The sequence below is a fragment of the Lepus europaeus genome, chromosome 10, assembly GCF_033115175.1.
Source record: "Lepus europaeus isolate LE1 chromosome 10, mLepTim1.pri, whole genome shotgun sequence".
Taxonomy (NCBI): domain Eukaryota; kingdom Metazoa; phylum Chordata; class Mammalia; order Lagomorpha; family Leporidae; genus Lepus; species Lepus europaeus.
In genome coordinates, this window is record NC_084836.1 from 48,492,398 (window position 1) to 48,512,033 (window position 19,636).

The window sequence follows — 19,636 nt, forward strand, 5'->3', positions numbered from 1 at the left end:
ATCAATATCCTCTGGATTCCAAATAAATAATCTTTAAAAAAATGGTGAGATCTTTGACCTCAGACTTGAGTCCAATGTTGTAGTAAGATGAGACCCATTGACAAGCAGATATTGTATATGGGAACAGACTGTGTAAGTTTTCAAAAATATCCACAATATTTTGGCACTCTTCCCATCAAAACCTAAGGTCTATTCTTCCTTCTGTTAAATTAGGACTTTAGTGACTCATTTGTAACTAATCAAATGTAGCAGAAGTGATACAGTGTGACTTCTGAAGACAATTCAAAAAAGACCATATAGCTCTCACTAGGCACTCAACTTTGGAACTTTTAACTATCAAGTAAGAAGTCCAGCCACCTGAAACCATCATACTTTGAGCAAACCCAGGTAACATGGACAGGCTACACACAGATGGCATGGCCAGTATCCCCAGCTGACTGACAGGACAATCACCAGAGAGAGACTATCCCAAATGACTGTGGCTCCCATTCAACACATCTCCCCAAACGAAGCCCCAGACATCACTAAAAATTGCAAAGTGCCCTGACTGTGCCCTTTCAAATTCCTGACCCACAAAAACTTTCAGCAGAATAAAATGCTTGCTTTATACAACTCAGTTCTAACAGTGATTATGACACAAAAGTAATCAGAACAATATTGTAAAGGAAAAATTCATACTTTCAGCTTTCAAATATGAAATCAGTATAAAGAGAAATTAAGTAATTGACCAAGGTCACAGGAACACAAAGCAAAAATTCTGAAACAGACCCATCTGATTCTAAAACCCATTTTTATTACCATAATATTATACCACATTCCATGGAGATATACCTATCTGCCTTTAGGTATTGTCTTAATAACATTTCCCTTGCCAAGGATTATATGAATATGATATTTGCTTCTCAGAGACAAACACCAGTATTCAGGATCATACTAACTCTTATCTGCTCCATGAAACATGTCCCTAGACTCTCACAATTTTGCTCTCTTCTAAACTGCTGTTAATTTATTTTCTATAATGTCCAATGTCCATTTTACAATTAGTGAATACCAGCATCACTTATTCACATCTAGTGAACTGAGTGCTTTTCACATGCATATTTCTTGGAAACCCTGCTGAATTGTACCTCTAGAGAAGGGTTGAAAATCCAAATGACCATAGAATTAAACAGGTAATACACAATGGTGAGGTAGACTGGGTACGGAGGAACAAAAGTGATCTGGATTAATTTACACTGTAAAACAAATACCCTTGTAAATGAGTCAGCCACAGCACACACCACCACCTGCCATACTGTACTTTTTGTTAATTTATCACCTCTCCCACCCCAGTAGAATGTAAACTCCTTGAGAGCAGGAACCTTTTCTGCTTGGTTTGCTGCTTTATCACTACAGCCTCAAACAACATCCAACATTCATTCAAAAACTACTGAAAGAATAAATGAAGGAACAAATGTTGCCAAGTGGGGAATACGAGCCCACTGTTACAAGATCTTTCGATTTTTGACAAAAAGCCAGAAATAAATAATTTATGCACAACCTCTCAATTTCTAAATGTTGACAACTAATTAGAAAAATATCAAGCCCTGTTGAGGATGGTAAACAAAACATGTCTGCAAGTGTGGATTCTGTTTGAAGGCTGCATTTTCTTTATCTTTCTAATTACTTGGAATAGTGTCACAAAGGAGAGGTGAGTTGATAAACAAGTGATGATGGAGATGATGATGCCTCACATATTCACACTCAGGGCACTGCTACAATTCAATTGAGCACTATTACTATGCTACTCAAGCTCCTCTCTCTTCTCTCAAAGAAAATTGCTTTGGTTTCTGACCTGAAACCACCCCCTGGAATTCACGTGACTATTCCACATCCTAGGCTCTAAAGCTAAATTTCCACTCCTTCCAGCTGCTAAGGGTTGAGAAATGTCATTCTTATGTGCTCCCAGTAATAAAGAGGAAAAAAAGCAATGAAAAGAAAATAGATTGGATTTCCAAGGGGTGACTGAAAAAGAGAGTCAAGTTTCAAACTGTGTTTCCACAGTTGATAAATAAGAGCCGCGATGGCACTTTTGTGTTCCCTCTTATTGATGTTAGTATTATTAGATTATATAATCTAAAATTTTTATTTCAGTTGACCTTTCAATGTTCTCTGGTACCATGTTTTCTCCTTTCCTACATAAAAATCATTAAGTAGGAATTTTAAAATGTTTACTAATTACTTAGAGATTCTTAACTCTAATAAAGAATCACATCTAAATAATTAGAGTGTATCTGGCTTTAAAAATGGGTCACTTAGCAACAAGCGTAATAGTGTAGGACTGAGAACACTTAAGATATTTTTAAGAAAACATACTAGGAAAAAGCACTTCCAGTGTACCCTGTGCTAGCTGACCCATAGCAACTCAATCATTAACTTTTGAAGATGCGAAAGGAAACGAGATGTCTTTTTCCTTTTCTGTGTATGGCCCAAGGAGTACAGACCAAAATGTCCACAAAAAGCATTAATAGACATCAGAGGAATTCCACATATAAAGGGCTAGAAGCCCCCGAAGATTAAAAAGGCATTTGACCTGTATGGTCAGCATTGAAAACATTATTTTAATGACTGCTTAGATAAATTCAGTATTTGCAGTTCTTCAGTAATGTAATTAATTTTGTATGCAACTTATTTTTAAGTAGGTTTTACAATGATTTACATTAAAATTTACACAGTGAGGAACTTTTTCTTACCCAAAACTGTTTTTTTTTTAATTTAGGTTATTATAGAGTTATGAACATCCTACAGATTAAAAATATAGATTCTATTCTGTTCAAGATATATTGAATAGAATAAGCATTGGATGAGCAAAGCACATCATGACTTCCCTTAGAGACACACAGGAGAAATGGTGAATCACAGAATTCCTGGGGCACAGAGCAAAGCCCAAAACTTGGGATCAAACCAACAGAGATTTGACTTGCAGCTTTACCATTTGCTTACTTTTTGCCCCTGGGATAATTACTTAATCCCTTTAAACCTCAATTTGCTCATTTAGAAAAAGTGGAATCATAATACCTTGCTTTAGGGTCAATATGAAAATTAAAATAGATGCATATTTATCATATCACATAAACCACTGAAATGAGGAAGAAATTGTTAACTTAGCATGGCCTAGCCAAGACTCATGCAGTGCAGTAGTATGTGAAAAATTCTTAAGACACTATAGTGTCACAAAGGACAGTGACCAAAAACAGTCCACTTTTTATTATAAATTGAACGCAGATAGTGCTCCTTATATCTAAGCTTTCCTACAAAAATAAAATGAATTGAAAATCAGTTGCAGAATGTTATCTATAATATAAATCATTAAAAATTTATCTATAATATTAAATCATTAAATTTGCATGCAATTTTAAAGCCTGATATATGCTATAAATAGATATTTGCAAATAACTAGTAATTAGACAATAATATGCAAGGAAATGTCAAATACTAAATTTGGGTCAATAGTATGGGGCCAGGCAATGAGATCAGGAAGGGTCACATCGAGGGCTTCAACTCTACCCACTATGTTTTATTTCTCAACAGTTCAATTACACTGAGGCAAAGACAGTAAAATGTGGTAAAATGTCTAGATTCTATAAATCTGGCTACTAGGTATATGGAGTTTTTATATTATGTGCCACATTTTATGTGCATTTGAAATATTTTATAATAAAAAGCAGCAGCTTTCCCAGCCACACAAACAGAACTAGGCAATTTCCCAAAAGAGACAGCAGCTATTCTACAGACACCCAGGAACTGGGTTCCAAATACCAGGATGCTGGGGATGGCAAGTGGAGGCGGTTAAAGGAACAGGAGGGCTGGGTATAGAAGAGGCAGCTTATCTGACTCTGAAACCAGGAAGATAATTTGGCCCCCAGGGGTTAAGGAAAGGATTCAGTTATGAAGAGGTTAGAAATGATTCAATGCTAATCCAGAAATCAAGTTAGTTCAAAGAGTATGCATTAACCAAAAACATCATTAATTTGAGAATACTTACTACGACCCCACTCTTGGTGGTAGTTTCTTTGAATGTGAAGTTGCAAATTGCCCAGGCTAAATAATATGTGGACATGAGAGGGGTCTGTGAAAAGTGATCCGTAACCCATCCATCTTCCTCAAACACAGAAGTTTCCACTGGCATATTGGATAAAGATAAATAGGTTGCTTGATGCTTGATGCTGATTTTGAAAGTGGCCTTGTAGATTGGCTCATCGAAACAAGGAAATGCCTTTCTGGCATGTATAGGTGAAAACTGAGTAACACCAAGGAATCTGAAAAAATAAAAAAATAAAAAGACATTCTTAATTACATTTATGGCTTGAGTTAAATTATAGCCACATTATACGCTTGTGCTGATAATATATTTTGCCAAATTGCAATTTTTTTTCTAAACTGAACTTTAGTGCGTGAAAAGCATGAAAGCACAATTCATATATAATCTACGTTCCCAACAATAAAAGTTCTCCAGGGAAGCTTCTGTCTCAATTAAAGTAAATTCTCTAAACCCACAGAGGTGCTTACTTGGTGAAACATTATACTCCACAGAAAAACATTTCATTGACAATCATATTGGCAAAGATTGGAAAATAATGATTCTCTTATGGTATTTCATGCTCCTTCCTGAAGTTGATGATACATAAGATGTAAAGACAATGTGACAAATTCAAAACAAATTCAAATATATATATATATATATATATATATATAGAGAGAGAGAGAGAGAGAGAGAGAGAGAGAGAACACAATCACTGGGAAATATCTGTGGCCTCAAATTACAAGATTTGCCTGGTTTTGTGAAAAGACTTTGAAATCTGGTAAATCTTGGTCTGAATTCTGTATCCACAGCTTAACCTTATCTTCAGCAATTACTGAACTTTCTTGACATATGGTTGTTCACTTCTTAAAAGGCACATAATAGAACAGGCGTTTGGCACAGGGGTTAAGACACTGCTTGGAATGCCCACATCCCATATATATCAGAGAGCTTGGGTTTCAGTTCTAGATCCTCTCTTGATTCCATCTTCCTGATAATGTATAACCCGAGATGCAGCAGTAAAGGCTCAAGTAGTCACTGCCAACCACATGGGAGACTCCAAGTGAGTTCCCAGCTCCTAACTCTGGATATTTGGGGAATTTGGGATGTGAACCATTAGATAGGATATCTCTATGTCTCTCTCTGCCTTTAGAATAAATGTTTTTTAAGTTAAAAAAGAAATAATCAACTCTAACTTATATTGTAAAGCTTAGAGGAAAAATATGTAAAGTGTCTATCTCTAAATAGTAAGCAGCAGCTGTTAATAAACTGCAATGCTTGAGTCACACTGTCTTCAATCTTTTTAAAAGTCTTATTTATTTGAAAGGCAGAGGGAGAGGGAGAGGGAGATGATGAGGAGGAGGAGTATGATAGATCTTCTATCTGAAGAATCACTCCCCAAATGGCCACAACAGCCAGGCCGGGGCCAGGCTGAAGCCAGGAGCCTGGAACTCCATCCTCGCCTCCCACATGGGTTAATCTGTTGCCTTCCTGCGTTCATTTACAGCAAGCTGGATCAGACGTCGAGGAGCCAGTACTCAGAACTAGTACACCAACATGGCATGCTCCAATGTTAGTCCCATTATCTTCAACCTTTCTTGAAGGACAGTAACATACCTTCTATACCGAAAAGTCCAAAGTCTCTTCTTTTAATTTTTTTTTTACTACATATAATATATGCATTACCTGTCAATATATTAACATAATAAATGTCTACATAAAATACAGCAGTGAGTGGGGCTGGCACTGTGGTGTAGTGGGTAAAGCTACAGTCTGCAGTGCCGGCATCCCATACGGGCACTGGTTCAAGTCCCGGCTTACTGGTTACAAGTGAAGACATTCAAATTAAGCATTTTAAGTAAGATGCTGTTCTAAACAAGAAAACATTCATGGCAAAAGTCAGTTTTTTTGAATGATACTAGTTACAAAACTTAATGCAAGGCAAGTCAGCGTCAGGCACTTTGTAAGCCATTACTGAATTCTAAAGTAATTTCTCTGAAAGGCTCTTTCCTCTGTGAGTAGCTCTGCCATCACTCCCCTTCCCACCACCCAAGTTTCACATGGCTAATCTATCACAGCATATTTTCCCACTGAGGCTGAACTTGGCATCAAAATTATTAAGTTATTCTCAGCACAGGACTTGAGGCAGCTATCACCAATCAATACAGGTTGATGTGCATGTAGAATCTCAGTGGCCACCCTGGCTCACACCAGGAAGTGTAAATCCACTCCATTTAAAAATGATGGAGTTCACATTCATCTCTGAGTGTCTGCTTTCTAAAAGTTGCATTTTGAAACAGAGAAACAAGAAATCTTAAAGATTAATTGTGTACTTACCTTATAAGAAAGTTTTTGAGAGTTATCTTTTAAACTGCACTGGTCTACTACACACCAGGCTTAGCTAAGTGACTTAACTGCCTTAGCCTATTTTTTCATTGGTAGAAGAATAGTAATCGTGTTTTCTAGGTCTTTCTTTCAAAAATGTCAAAATGATAAAACGAGATAATACAGGAGAAAGAGCCTTTAACTATAAATCTTTATATGTATATAAGGTTGAAGCTAGAAGTAATATTAGAAACAAATTGTGCCACTCATGAATTTCTGAAATGAAAAAGTAGATCCAGTAGGGTTAACTTGTCTAAAGTTACATTAGCAATTAACACAAAGCTGAGACTAGAACACACACTTTGTGTCTATGATTAAAAGCAAATTATATTTCAAAAACAGTAAAATTAGGGCCCGTGTTGTTGTGTAGCCAGTAAAGCCGCCTTCTGCAATGCCAGTATCCCATACGGGTGCTGCTTCCAGACCCAACTGCTTGGCTTCCAACCCAGCTCCCTGCTAATGTGCTTGGGAAAGTAGCAGATGACCCAAGTGCTTGGGCCCTGCACCTACATAGAAGCTCCTAGCTTCTGGCTTCAAACTGCCCCATTTGGGAAGTGAACCAGCAGATAAAAGATCTCTCTCTTGCTATCTCTGTCTCTAACTCTTTCAAATAAATAAATAAATCTTTAAAGAAAAGAGTAAAATTTTTACCTATAATTTATAAACAATGTTTTACTTCAGCTGTAGATGACAACAGCTCTTCTTTCCAAATTGCCAGAATCACAGTAATATTTTTTTTTTGTTATTTTCTGCTGGTAATATTACGTTTTTGCTTAATGAAATGTCAGCAGCTTTTAGTTAAAATGCACCCACTTACAATTTTATCGTCCTTTGCTTTTATCTTACATATTACTCACGAATCTTATCTTTCAACTTACTAATTAAAATGTCCACTGAGCTTGATATTTCTCTACAGAGTCTATTTAAAAGATATCCATGGAATTTCACAAATGAGGAAAAGGGCTCCCTTTTAATTTTCAAGGATCTGAGAATTCCAATTCCAATCACTGAATAACAACACGGTAAGGTGTGTGCGAGCTTTTCACCATATTAGGCACTTGCTGGGATTTTTATTTTTTAAAGATATAACCAATTTTGTCTTTAAGTTCTTTGCAGTACAAATAGAAAAAATGCCAATGTTTGTGCATGTGTGTTTACCTATATGTACTCAAGACATGCACAAGACAACTAATTATACTATGGGAAAAGTTCTCCCAAAGTTCAATAGAGGTTGTTAATTAGAATACATCCGTCTTTAAGTAAAAATCAAAAGTGTCTTTGACATTAATTAATAAATGAACAGGAATTTATTAGATGTAGATGATGTAAACACCACTGGGCTAATGAGAAATTCATAAGCCAAATATTTATGCAGAGAAAACATAGCATGCAGTCTCCTTTTGCCTTACTTAGTGAGTACACATGTTAGGGAACACACCAATTTAAACCACTCATCCTCAGGGTTGAAAACAACAATCAAGATAATCGCATGGCTTTTTCTGTAATTCGTATCCTTAATGAATTCATACACATAGTATATATCTATGCACAGAGGGCCACCATATATTCTGATAATGTCTAAATGGGGAAATACCAATTTCACAGTCTGGCACCTGAGGGTGATTACAACTGAATTTCAATTCAGTATTTAGAAAATCAAAAGGAGTCCCTCGGTATAGAAGAGCAGTTGGACTAGATTATATTTAAGGCCCCTCCCGGGCTCCAGACCCTACCATAAATACATATCCCCCAGTGTAATGAGATTCATTTAAAAACTTAAATTACACTACCACTAAATGGCTTTTTACTACAAATTCTATGGTGCATTTGCTCCTCTTAATTTCATTTTTGAGTGTGCAGCACCAAGGAGAAAAGTATAAACGTACACCCTCCTGCAAGGAGTTTACACTCTAGGAAAATAAACATGAGAGGTTTTCAAAAAGTTCATGGAAAATACATATAAATGAAAAGCTTTTCAATGTTTATATATGAATTTCAAAAATTTTTGCACCAAAATAATTTATCTTGTAATTCCATTTTCCATGAACTTTCTGAAGTACCATATACCTAAATGGATATCATGCAAAAAGTCATGATAAAGAAGGAAAACAGATAACGAAATTGCACTTCCTAAAGCAGAGCTTCTCCAGCGTGGCCTCTGAGACTGGATAGCGACTCAATGTGAGGAGCCATCCTATGCACTGTAAGATTTTAGCAGAACCCCTGGCCTCTACACAATAGACACTAGTAGCATAACTGCTCCCTAGTTACAATGACTCAAAATGTCTCTACACCATCCACATGCTCCCTTGAGAGCAAAACCGCCCCACTGAAGAAGCTACAGTCTAAAGAACTTAAAGAAGGTTTTATGGTGAAGGAAACCAAGAATCAGTCTTGAAACCTGGGTAGATATTTAAAGGTCAAAGTTGGATGGAAAAATGAGTGGGTAACTACGAGTAACACAGAACCCTTCTAAAAAGCTTTGACACACATATGGAGTTCCCATGTGCTGTCATGTCTGGCTTCACTACACAGTATCACAAGTCCCTCTCTAACACCTCTCACCCTTGATATTCACTTCTCTAAAAGAGTGCCAGTTTCAGCTCAGTACCCTCAACTGGCAACAGAGCCTACAGAATTTCAAAAATACATATTGCTCTCACCATAATAGATTTTATGATTGCCTTCAATTGGTGGAAGGGAGACTTTTCTGGTTAGTGTCATTAAAAACATCAAATAGCCCTGTAGAAAGAGTGATTTAGACAAGAAAATAGTGGATTTCTGAGTTAATTTCAGGAATGAGGTATTTATAGGACACCACCTCTAATAAGAACAAAATTAATTAAAAACTGAAATATACAGTGTATATATGAAATATATCATGGAAATATAGCAAAAAGTAACATACAACAAAAGGAGTTAGAAAGTAATGGGGAAAAAGTATTGTGTTGTGTTTTTCTCTTGCTTTCTTAAATAAAATAATTCTTATCTTTTAATGAAGCCCTTTGTTACCATCAAAAATTTCACTTCCAATGTGACATTCTGGAAGTGTCACTCGAAGAATGTCACTCTAGCATACTTAGAAAAATGTGAAAACACACAAGTATTTTAATTCTCATCTATCTAAAATAAATTACCTGATTTTCTTAACTTGTCCATTTGACATTTTAGTTGAGCTAAGAAGGAGGGCTTAAAGCTCTGTGTTGCCTCTGAAGGATATAGAGAATTGATTTCTTCATACTTCTGCGGAAGTTCACTAGGCAAGCTACTTGTGTCAAGTCATTATGATAACATTCAGCAGAAGTAATGCATTAACGCTGGTTGATATTGCCAACAAATTACGTGTATGTGATACAAAACAATTTCTGCTCCATTATTTTTCAGTTTGATTTTTCATAAAGGTAAAGATATGCAAAGGAAACAATGATTTACATAACACTGTTAGTATTCAGATGAATTCATGGCTTTTGACTGTAGCATCCACCAAAACCAAGAGAATCTCACAAGCAAGGGATATTTGCAAGATTTCTGTTTGGGCCACATCTCTACATACCACATTCACTACACAATGAAAAATGACCTTTGAGGGAATGGAAAGACAGGGGCAACAAAATAAACACACAGCCCTCTGATCTTAGCAGTGTTTTCTCCAGGCAATTATAATTTGCCTAGTGTTATAATAGTTTAAGATTGGTAATAAAAAGTCCCAAGACCAAATGAAAAGTTCCAAGGACCATCTAGTTACTATTCAATTGATTGCAGTAAACAGACTGTTACAAGGTCATGGGAGTGACATCTGTCCCATTTAAAATGAACCAAGTTACAAGGTCATGGAAGTCACATAAGGTTGTTAATCAAAATGCAAATTGTTACTCGATGACAAAACATTTTAAGCTCAAATGGGTCCTTGTTTAGACTGTGTGTATTTTTATGTACTTCAATGAGTCATTAAACCTCTGCCATTTCAAAAGAGAAGTACTCCTGCTGAATATTCAACGATACAAGCAAGTGTGTAGTCTGTTTTTTTAAATAACCATTCTAGTAAACTAAAAACATAATGCAATAATGCCAGCAATATGTATGTAGGAAGTGCTGCATATGTGAATAATCGTGTTTTAAAAACAGAGCATACTATTCATAATTGTTTCCCCATTTATGTAGTACTAAATACTCATCAAAAGTGAGTACAGAGTACTTGATCACCATTGATGAAAAGTATTAGGAATGCACTAAAATTGCTTTCCCGAGTCATAACATTAGGTTTTCATAAGAATAAATAAAATTAGTGTCTGAGGTTCATTTGTTTTATAGTGGAAAGAGGCAAAACATTATGTGAATATTATAAAGTACTACTACTATCGAAATGCACATAAAGTCTAGCCAGCCAGACAGATCCTTCTTTCCTTGGTGCTGTGGGTTTTCCTCCATGTGAAATGACACCATCCTGACCCTTTGCTGTTTCCTGCTATTTTCACAACTGGCAGACAGAGCTCTCTAAAATCAGAGGGCTGTGTGTTTCTTCTGTTGCCCCCATCTTTCCACTCCCTCAACCCTCTCCACCTCCTGGTGTTTGATCCAAGCTCGGGATTTCTCTCACCATGAAATCACAGCCTGCCCTCTGCCTACCTCTTCCTGATGACAGCACTCTGGGTCTTCTCTCCCTTCCACTCTCTGCCTGTTCATCTTCTGCATTCTGTTTTGGGGGCAAAAGCAACCAAAAGATTGCCCACAGTGACCACCGCCCCATCATTTAAGGAGCCAGGGGAAATTCCAAACAAGAACACTGGTCCTATGAGACTTTGTACCAGCAAAAATAGTAGACTTCCAGCCATGTAAAAATATAATATTTAATACTGTCTGAAGTGCTGACCAATTGTCAGACACTGTTCGAGGTGCTTTATGGAATCCTTACAGAAATTCCGTGAAACAGTTATCATTTTATTTCCGTTTTCCAGATAAGGACCACAGAGCATAACCTGGAAACTTGGCTGAGGTCATAAAGTTAAAGTTGCAAAGTCAGACATGAAGACACGCAGTCTGGTTCGAGCATCAATGCCCAGGAGGAGAATCAACACATTAAACACACCCTTTCCCATCTTCTAGCACAACCAAAAAGTCTTGAATCTATTCTCAAAAAGAGATCAAAATAATGGTGGTTTGTAAACTTCTTTGTCCATCATCTGATTTGGTTTTCTTCAGTTGTACAATAATGAAGAAAGAGATCTCAATAATTAAAAACTTCATCCTGCAATTCAACATGGGTGTACACTGGGAGGGACCAATTTAGCTGATATCTGCACAGTTTGTGTCAGAGCCCCTTTAACATCAGGCCCTCCTGGGTACCCAGAGGCCTGGAGGCAGAGGGCAGGGAGCCTGTGCCCTTCACCACAATTCAGCCCCACACCACTTTGCCTCACGGTCCCACCAGCATCATCAAGCTGTGCAACTGGACACACAGGTAAGAGCAGAAAATACTTCCTCATTTTACAACATTCTCAAACACTGCATACTAAAATTGTCTGCAGGAGAGGGCTTCCACTAAGTCTAGGAGATAGGGGAGCATGGGACTTTGAAAAACTACGGGAAACTGCTGTACCCCTGTGAGGATGTCAAGAACTAAGAGGATGATGATGGTGATGACGACAAGAGTGATGGTGGTGATGACTGGTGGTGCTGGTGAGAAGCAGCAGAACAGGATGATGATTATCCTTGCTGTGAAGAGGGAAGATGAGCACAGGAGTAAAAGAGGGATGCTCGTCCTTACAGACTGTAACATACTTATCTTTTTAAAGGTAAAATAACTCTTCCTCACTGTTTTTGTATTATTCTTTGAAGTCATGCATAAAGATGTGAGTCTTAAAATCATATTGACCTAATGTCATTATTCCCAAGCAAATTAAACTACTGCCCTATCCTCTTGTCCCAAGCCCATAACCAAACACGGTGACAAAAATGAGGGGAAAACATGTTGTACATACCAAATAAATACTGGGAAAGCTAGTAGCAGATCCATTTTTGTTTGAAAAAAATATTCAGAGCAGACAGGCAAACTAATTTAACTCTGTCAGAGAAACTATGTTTTATTACTATAGTCCAGGGTGAGCAAATCAGATGGCACCATAGAAAAACATGGAAGACAAACACAAATTTTATGAGTTTTCCTGCATAAGTTTAGATGGCCAGAGTTTCTGTGTGTGTGTGTATATAGATATTTACATACATATTCATATATATACATTTGTTAGACTTATTGGTGGCATTTTGAATTATGATCAAAGTGTACACTAGACTCAGTTTAGCCATGAGGTTATGTGCACCTGATAGGAAAACAATGAAGTATGTCCATTAAGGAACCATTTAAAAAGTTTTCACAGAAACAAATGGTTCTCAAAATTGTTTCAGTTCATAGACTTCTATCCAGGGGCAAAAATCTGGGAGCTCCTCCTTGTTCATGGAAATCTGCTTTCCAAATTGAGTAGGACAAATGGAGATGCTTTCAGCATAAAAACAATGAGGTAGTTTTCTTGTTTTTATTAAATATCATTATTAGTTCATTCCAGAAAAACACAGCATCAAACTATGCACACTAAACTACAAAAGAACACATGTCTACTAAAAGACAAAATCTTCCATACTTTCAAGATTTTTGCAAAAGCATGGTTCCAATTTTCTTTGAAAATTACAATTATTATTTTCTCATTTTACTTGAAGATCACAGTTTCTCTCTAAACAATCCTTTACAGAATAAGACCTTCTATTTTTATGCTGTCTCCTGTCACTTTGGCATTTTCTAGGCCCAATCAAATTCTGTCAAAAAGAGACAGTCTCCCCTTTGAAAATATCTAAAATGTTCACTTACTTAGGGTAAATTTCCTCTTTCAAGCGGACCATCTGGATCTAAATTAAGGTAGCCTACTTTGAACATAGGTGTGCTCACCATCTGGCTACCGAAAAGCAATGATTATTTCAGGTAAATGAACATTTTACCTAATTCTAGGCAAACAAATTCTAAGAAAAGATGGCATAGATGTACACCCCTTTTATCTGCATGCTGCACACCTACTTGAGGAAAAGGTGAGTGTATGTGTTCTGCCTAGTGGAGATAATTTACTACTTGTATATAAACATTCCAATTTTAAGAGTACATACTTTCTGTACTCAACAAGTGACGAATGTTCTCTCTGTGACGAACGATGACCTAAGACTAGGAGACTGACTGGCCTCACGTTGGGGAATTTTGGGCTTCCAAGGGGCATCTGTCTTCTAACCCTTATTCACCATAGTATGGGAACCAGAAAAAGTAAGTCTTCCTGTAGCACAAAAACAATGAGTGGCAGATCAGACCCTTCAGAGGCCAAAGGCATGCGGCACATGGTAGAACCTAATCTCCTGCCCTTACCAAAATTCTCCCTCTCATATCTCTGAGGAGTGAGTTGAAGAATCATACTGTTAGGATATCAATGAATTATTGTTTTTATGTAGGCTAAATAAAGTGAACTGAATTGTAGGATTACTTTTTTTTTAAGTATTTCAAGTAATTCATTGTTGCCCTTTGGCACATTAAATATTTTCATTATGGAACTAATTCTATAATTTAATTGGCAAAAATTATGACTAACTGAACACCAAGATATTTAATCATTAATCAAATGAAAATTCAGAGTTTGCATCTGTGTCCTTTTGGAAAGTGGGTTTTAAAATGCCAATTTACATTGCATTTTGAGGACAAAATCAATACCAATAAAGTTCAACTCTGGCTCAGTTCCTGAAATCGGTCTGCTTAGAAAAGCTTCAAGTAGCCTCAGAAACAACAAGGAAGAAGTTTAAAAATGGAATGCTGACATACTGTGAAATGGTTTGTTAGATTTATTTTGCTTTATCAATCCTAGTAGAAACATCCAAGAAATGATCAGATTCACTGTGGTGTCGAAGAAGGGGGGGAAGGGTAGAAGGCAGAATAAGGACTTTCTCTTAGAAACAAAGCCATTCTGGGGTGTCCTATTGGGATGCACGTTTTAACCATACATGTACACTAGGTTAAACTTTCAACCAATTTATTTACATCTTTGGAGAAAACTGAAGGATAAAGTTTGAATACAAATAGGCACTAGGGTACAAGAAATCAGTTATGGGTCAAGCAGAAACAGCTGGTCGTTTTAAGGGTTCTGTTAATTTGAAAGCACTGACCAAAACAAGCTCAGCTCTGCCAAATGTATTTTGGCATAGCTCAAAAACAGGATTTGCTGGACCTATTTATTTCATCACAGCAAAATTTATCAGTAATGATATGCAACTCCCACCACTGACATTCAGAGGTAACAAACTTGTTTCTAAACATAACATGCAAATGTGCCTTTTATGCCTTTCTCCCATGTTTGACATGATTGTGGGTTTAAAAAGTACTTTTAATCTGTATTCTTTACAGCATGTTGAAAGTGATGGAAAGAGGTTTAAATTATGTGTACCTGATCAGAAGAGGTAGAAATTGAATAATCTACACACTCATTTATAGGAGGCCTTAACTCTCAAGCAACTACTAACGCACTGAGTTGTTTATTTATATGAGGTTACTTCACAGCATTTATAAATAACTTTTTGTAGGAAAATTTAAAATTTCCTAGCCTCTTGCACAACATCCTGAGCCCTCGTCCAGGGATTAGAGAACCAAAGGTGAAAACCTAGCTCTCTAATGACAACCCTGAAGACCTTAAGTGCCCCTGGCTGCTCTGAGCCCTGATTTTTTTTTTTTTTTTTTTTTTTTTTTGCTATTATGAGAAGCACCTGAGAAAAGAAGAGTTCTTGCCTCCTTAGTAACCTCCACGTTGTCTCCTCTGCTAAAGTTGGTGGTTTCATTTTTAAGCCCACTTTGGTTGTCAGCATTTAATTAATCGAAGTTATTTTAAATGCAATGGGCAAGAGGAAAGAGAAAGTGTCACTCAATGCACAATGTATTTCAGAACCTACTGTTATAGAAAACTCACCAACCCCAGCCGGGCACAGGGTTAAATGCTTTGATCACCAACATCTGCACAAATCCTCTAACAGGCAGTATTATCCCCAGGTTAGAATTCAAAGTTTGGGCTCTGGAGCCAAACTACCTGTTTCTAAATCCCTGCTTTGTCAGCTCACTGTGATCTGGGTCAAGTTACGAGATTTGTCTGTGCCTCCTCCATTGCCTCAGCTGTAAAACAGAGAATGCTGATAATAGTTATCTACCCAGAGGCTTCCTGTGGGATCGGGTTCCTGAACATAATGAACACTAGAGGTGGGTATAGTACCTTTCTCAAACCACCTCAGCGGTGATTCGAACCCGGGGCAGTTGGATTCCAAAGTCTGGGCTTTAAACAAGTCATGGGAAGGAAAAAAAAAAAAAAAAAAAACCGCAGCCTCTCAAAAACTACAAAGTGGAGCACCGCTCAGACCTAAAGCACTTCAAAGGCACTCACTCACTGGGCATTTGAGATTGAACGCTGCCTCTCCCACCCTTAGCCACTGCAGTCATTCCCAGAGGCAGCACCGCACGCACCAACAACTGAGGTAACCCAGCGTCCGCAGAGAGCTGGCAGCTCGGGCTAGGTCACACGGGCACTCCCCACCCCACTGGGGACCGCTCTTTCCGCTCCGAATCCCAACTTACAGTTTGGGAAAACTTTACGCAGCCGAAGCCCACCCTCTACCGCTGCACTTGCCGGGAGGGGCTCCTCCTAGGCAGAGGAAGTGAGCGTGTTTAGGGATGCGGGGTGTCTGGCCCGTTCCACCACCCTACGCGGGGTGCGCCGCTGCCCTGGCCTTTGGGGTTCGCCGCGTTTTCCCTCGACGGGAACTTGGCGAGCTCTGGAGGTCACTCGGGCTTCGCTCAGCTTCCGCGCTCCATCAGAGAAAGCCGAGGGCTTAGGAACTTCGACCCGGGAAGGGGGGAGCTCCGCACTAGAGGAGGGAGCAGCATTCGGCTTTTGGCACAGGTGAGTGAGTTTTCGGAGCTGGCCGCAGGGCGAGCCCCGGCGCGAGTGAGTGCGGGGTGAGCGTCCTGCCCTGCTTGGCTCCCTCCCGCCACCGCCCCGGCTTCCCGGGCGTGGGAAACCAGCCGGGTCCCTGGGGTCGCCGGCCGCCCCGCGATTCGAGCCGCCTGGCGGGGTGGGGCGGCGCGGGGCACCGCCTCCCTCCCCTCCGTACCTTCTCTCCCCGTGGAGCACGTAGGAGCTGCGGAAGAAGCCCAGGAGTTCGTTCTCGATCAGGGCGTTGTAGATGATCTTCAGGTTGTAATTCCTCTGCGCCTCCAGGGTTCTGTTCAGCACCACCACCAAGACCTGGGTTTGCGGGTAGAGGAAAAAGCCAGCCACCGGAACAGCGCCGGCCGCGCGGTCCTCGGCCACCTGCACCTTCTCCACCGCCACCCGGGAGGCGTGCAGCACGACGTAGCGGGTGGCGTTCCGGCACGCGATCTCCACGTTGACCTCCCCGGCGAAGGTGAAGTTCTCCATGAAGGCGGTGAGCATCAGATTGTAGTGCAGCGGCTTGAGGCGGCCCGACAGGCGCAGCTGCGTCCACGGCTGCTGCTGCTGCTCGCGCTCTTCCTCCGACGGCGGCTGGGCGGAAGGGGTCCCCGGGGTGGCCACCCGGCCCGCCTCGGGCTGCGAGGAGGAGTCCCCGCCCGCGTGGTGGTTGCGCCGGGCCGGTCCCGGGAGGCTCGCGTTGCCGCCGCGCTCGGGGAAGCCCGCGAGGCCGCCGTCGGCGCTCGCCCCGCACTCGTCGAAGCGCAGGCTGAGCAGCACGGCGAGCATGGTGACCGCGAGCAGGGCCACGATGGACACAGCGAAGGCCAGCACGAGCCGCTTGTGCACCGCGATGTGGCGCTCGGTGGTGCGGGGTCGCACTCCCACCGAGTCCGCCCACGGGTCCGAGAGCCCCCTGCCGCCTGCCCGGAGCGCGGCGTCGTCGTCGCCCATCGCGGCCGCGAAGGCTGAGCTGCTCTTCCCGGCCCCCTCCTCCTCCTCCTCCTCCTTCTTCTTCTTCCTCTTCTTTTTCTTCTTCTTCTTTTTCTTCTCCTCCTCCTGCTCCCCCCGCTCGCCGTCCAGGGCCATCACACCGCCTCCTCCTCCTCCTCCTCCCCCGCCCCCTCCAGCACCCCCCGCGGGCGGGCCACCCGGGCCGCCGCCAGAGCGGGCATGAGAGAGCGCGCGCGGGCCGAGGGTGCCACGCCGCCCGGGACCCTGAGGAGTCTGACCGGGGTGCTGTTTAAGACGGGCTCCGGCCGCAGGCGACGGCAGCCGGGGCGCCCCCCATCAGCCCCGCCCTCTCCGGACCGCGGCGGCCGACGCGCGGGGCTCCGGGGCGCGCCCAACTTGGGAAGCGGCTCGCTCGCCTCAGCGCGCGCTACTTCTCCGGCGGCCGAGCCCCGGGCGCCCGGGCACGTGCTGCCCCCGCCCCGGCGGCGCGCCCGCGGCTCGCGGCTCTGCCCCCGCCGCCGCGCGCTCGCCCGGCTTCCCGCGGGCCCTGGGGCTGAGGAGAAGGACCGGGCGCGGTGGGGAGGGAAGTTAGGGCTTCCGCTTTCTCCCCCCACTCCAGCGGCGCGCAGTCCTCCGGGTGGGATGTGCTCGCGGCGGCGGCGGCGGTAGCAGCGGCGGCAGCACGGGAGGCGCCCGAGCCATGCACCCCGCAGCCGGAGAGGAGAGGAGAGGAGAGGCTGGCCGGGAGTGCTGGAGGGAGAGACTGGAGGGAATCAGCCGGCGGCCGGTCCCAGGGCCGCGGAGCTACGCCGGGGAGCTGTCCTGGAGCCTGGAGGAGCCTTCTCCTCCACCCCGGACACTTTCAGCAGCGGCGGCGGCGGCGTGAGGTGGCGAGCCCGGACGGCGGCGGCGGCAGCGGGCCTCCCTCGTTCCGGTGTTGCTCTGCCCTCCAGAGATGACAAGTGAGGAAGAAGTGTCCGGCCCGGCCATCCACTTCAGGTAGATGAAGGGCTGCTCCGTCTCCCCCCGGGGGGGGGGGGGAGCCGGAGTACGCGTGTGCGCGCGTGTGCGTGTGTGTGTGTGTGCGCGCGCGTGTGTGTACACAGGCTCCGGGGCCAGAGTGCCAAGGCTACTCCAGCTGCATTCGGGGACTGGAACTCCCCGAGAAAGGCGAAGGAGCGAGCGAGAGCGCGCGCGGGGAGGCAGGCCAGCCCGGCGGGAGGGAGGGGAGCGGGTGAGCGGCGGAGGCCGGCGCGGGGAGATTAGAGAGCTTTTCTCCGCTCTGTCACACCAGACACCCACAGCCACAGAGGGGGTTGCTGAGCCGCCTGCCAGAAGTACATTGTAAATCTTCCGCGCAACGAGCCCCGCAGTCACCCCTCTTGCCGACTCCTGAACCCCGCTGCGGCTCCCCGGAGGGACTGCTGGAGCCTGGGGTTGTTAACGTGGAGAGCCGAGGAAGATCGTGCTGGGTCAGATTTCCCATCCAGCTCGCCGGATGGGTTCGCAGGATTGTATGTAAATTGAAATAAATTCTCCGAAGCCTGACTACGTTTATTATATTATACTGGGAGGTGCGACCAGGTGTGCAGTACTGGGGGGATTTAAAAAGGTTAGCCACGAGGACTTAGAATTCTCAGGAAATAATGGCTAAAGAAAGGAGGCTGTTCCCTTGTAGGATCATTTCTATTTTTAGACTGGGGAAATGATTAAAATATAATGCCCACAGGACCAAAAAAGTACCTAAGACTGACAGAAGCTGGGCATAGGAGCCTGTGGCTTTAGATTTACTAGGAGAGCCAACAGACACATCCCAGGATTGGTCACTTCTTGCTTCACCTAGCCACAATGTTGTTGTTTTTTTTTTGTTTGTTTGTTTGTTTTTGTTGTTTTTTTTTGGTAGCCTTCCAGTGCTATCACGAAAATTGCGTAAACTTTCTTAGAATACTTATCACTGCGAAGCGTTTGCTGACAGCAGTAAGCATCAAACCAAATTCATAGCCTATTGGCTCGTTGTGGACCCTGCTGAGTTTATTGGAGTTTCAAATTAGAGTGAAGAGTGTATGGGTATAGGGGGTACCCAGCCCTCGGAGTCTGTGCAAAGAACTCTTAAGAAAAGAGCCACTCAAAAGGTAACAGCTAAGAGGCAGAAGTTTCTAGCATTTAATAAACAGTGTGATTGACATCAGAGTTGATAAAAAATAAAGTGCATAATATAAAGAAAATGAGGTGATTCCATTTCAGC

General features: G+C 42.2%; 1 protein-coding gene and 1 long non-coding RNA gene across 2 annotated transcripts in view; one reads left to right on the plus strand and one right to left on the minus strand.

Annotated features, from left to right (window-relative positions):
* Positions 1-17,526, minus strand: part of TRHDE (thyrotropin releasing hormone degrading enzyme) — a 429,130-nt gene extending 411,604 nt beyond the window's left edge. Inside the window, exons 1-2 of the mRNA XM_062202069.1 lie at positions 16,619-17,526; positions 4,025-4,298 (exon numbers count right to left, since the gene is read on the minus strand). Coding sequence (XP_062058053.1) covers positions 4,025-4,298; positions 16,619-17,526 — 1,182 coding nt within the window. The remainder of the gene's footprint in view (positions 1-4,024; positions 4,299-16,618) is intronic.
* LOC133767632 (uncharacterized) lies at positions 16,877-18,858 on the plus strand. Its single transcript, XR_009866902.1, has 3 exons — positions 16,877-16,933; positions 18,011-18,390; positions 18,686-18,858. It is a non-coding gene; the product is annotated as an uncharacterized LOC133767632 (long non-coding RNA).
* The last annotated feature ends 778 nt before the right edge of the window (positions 18,859-19,636 follow it).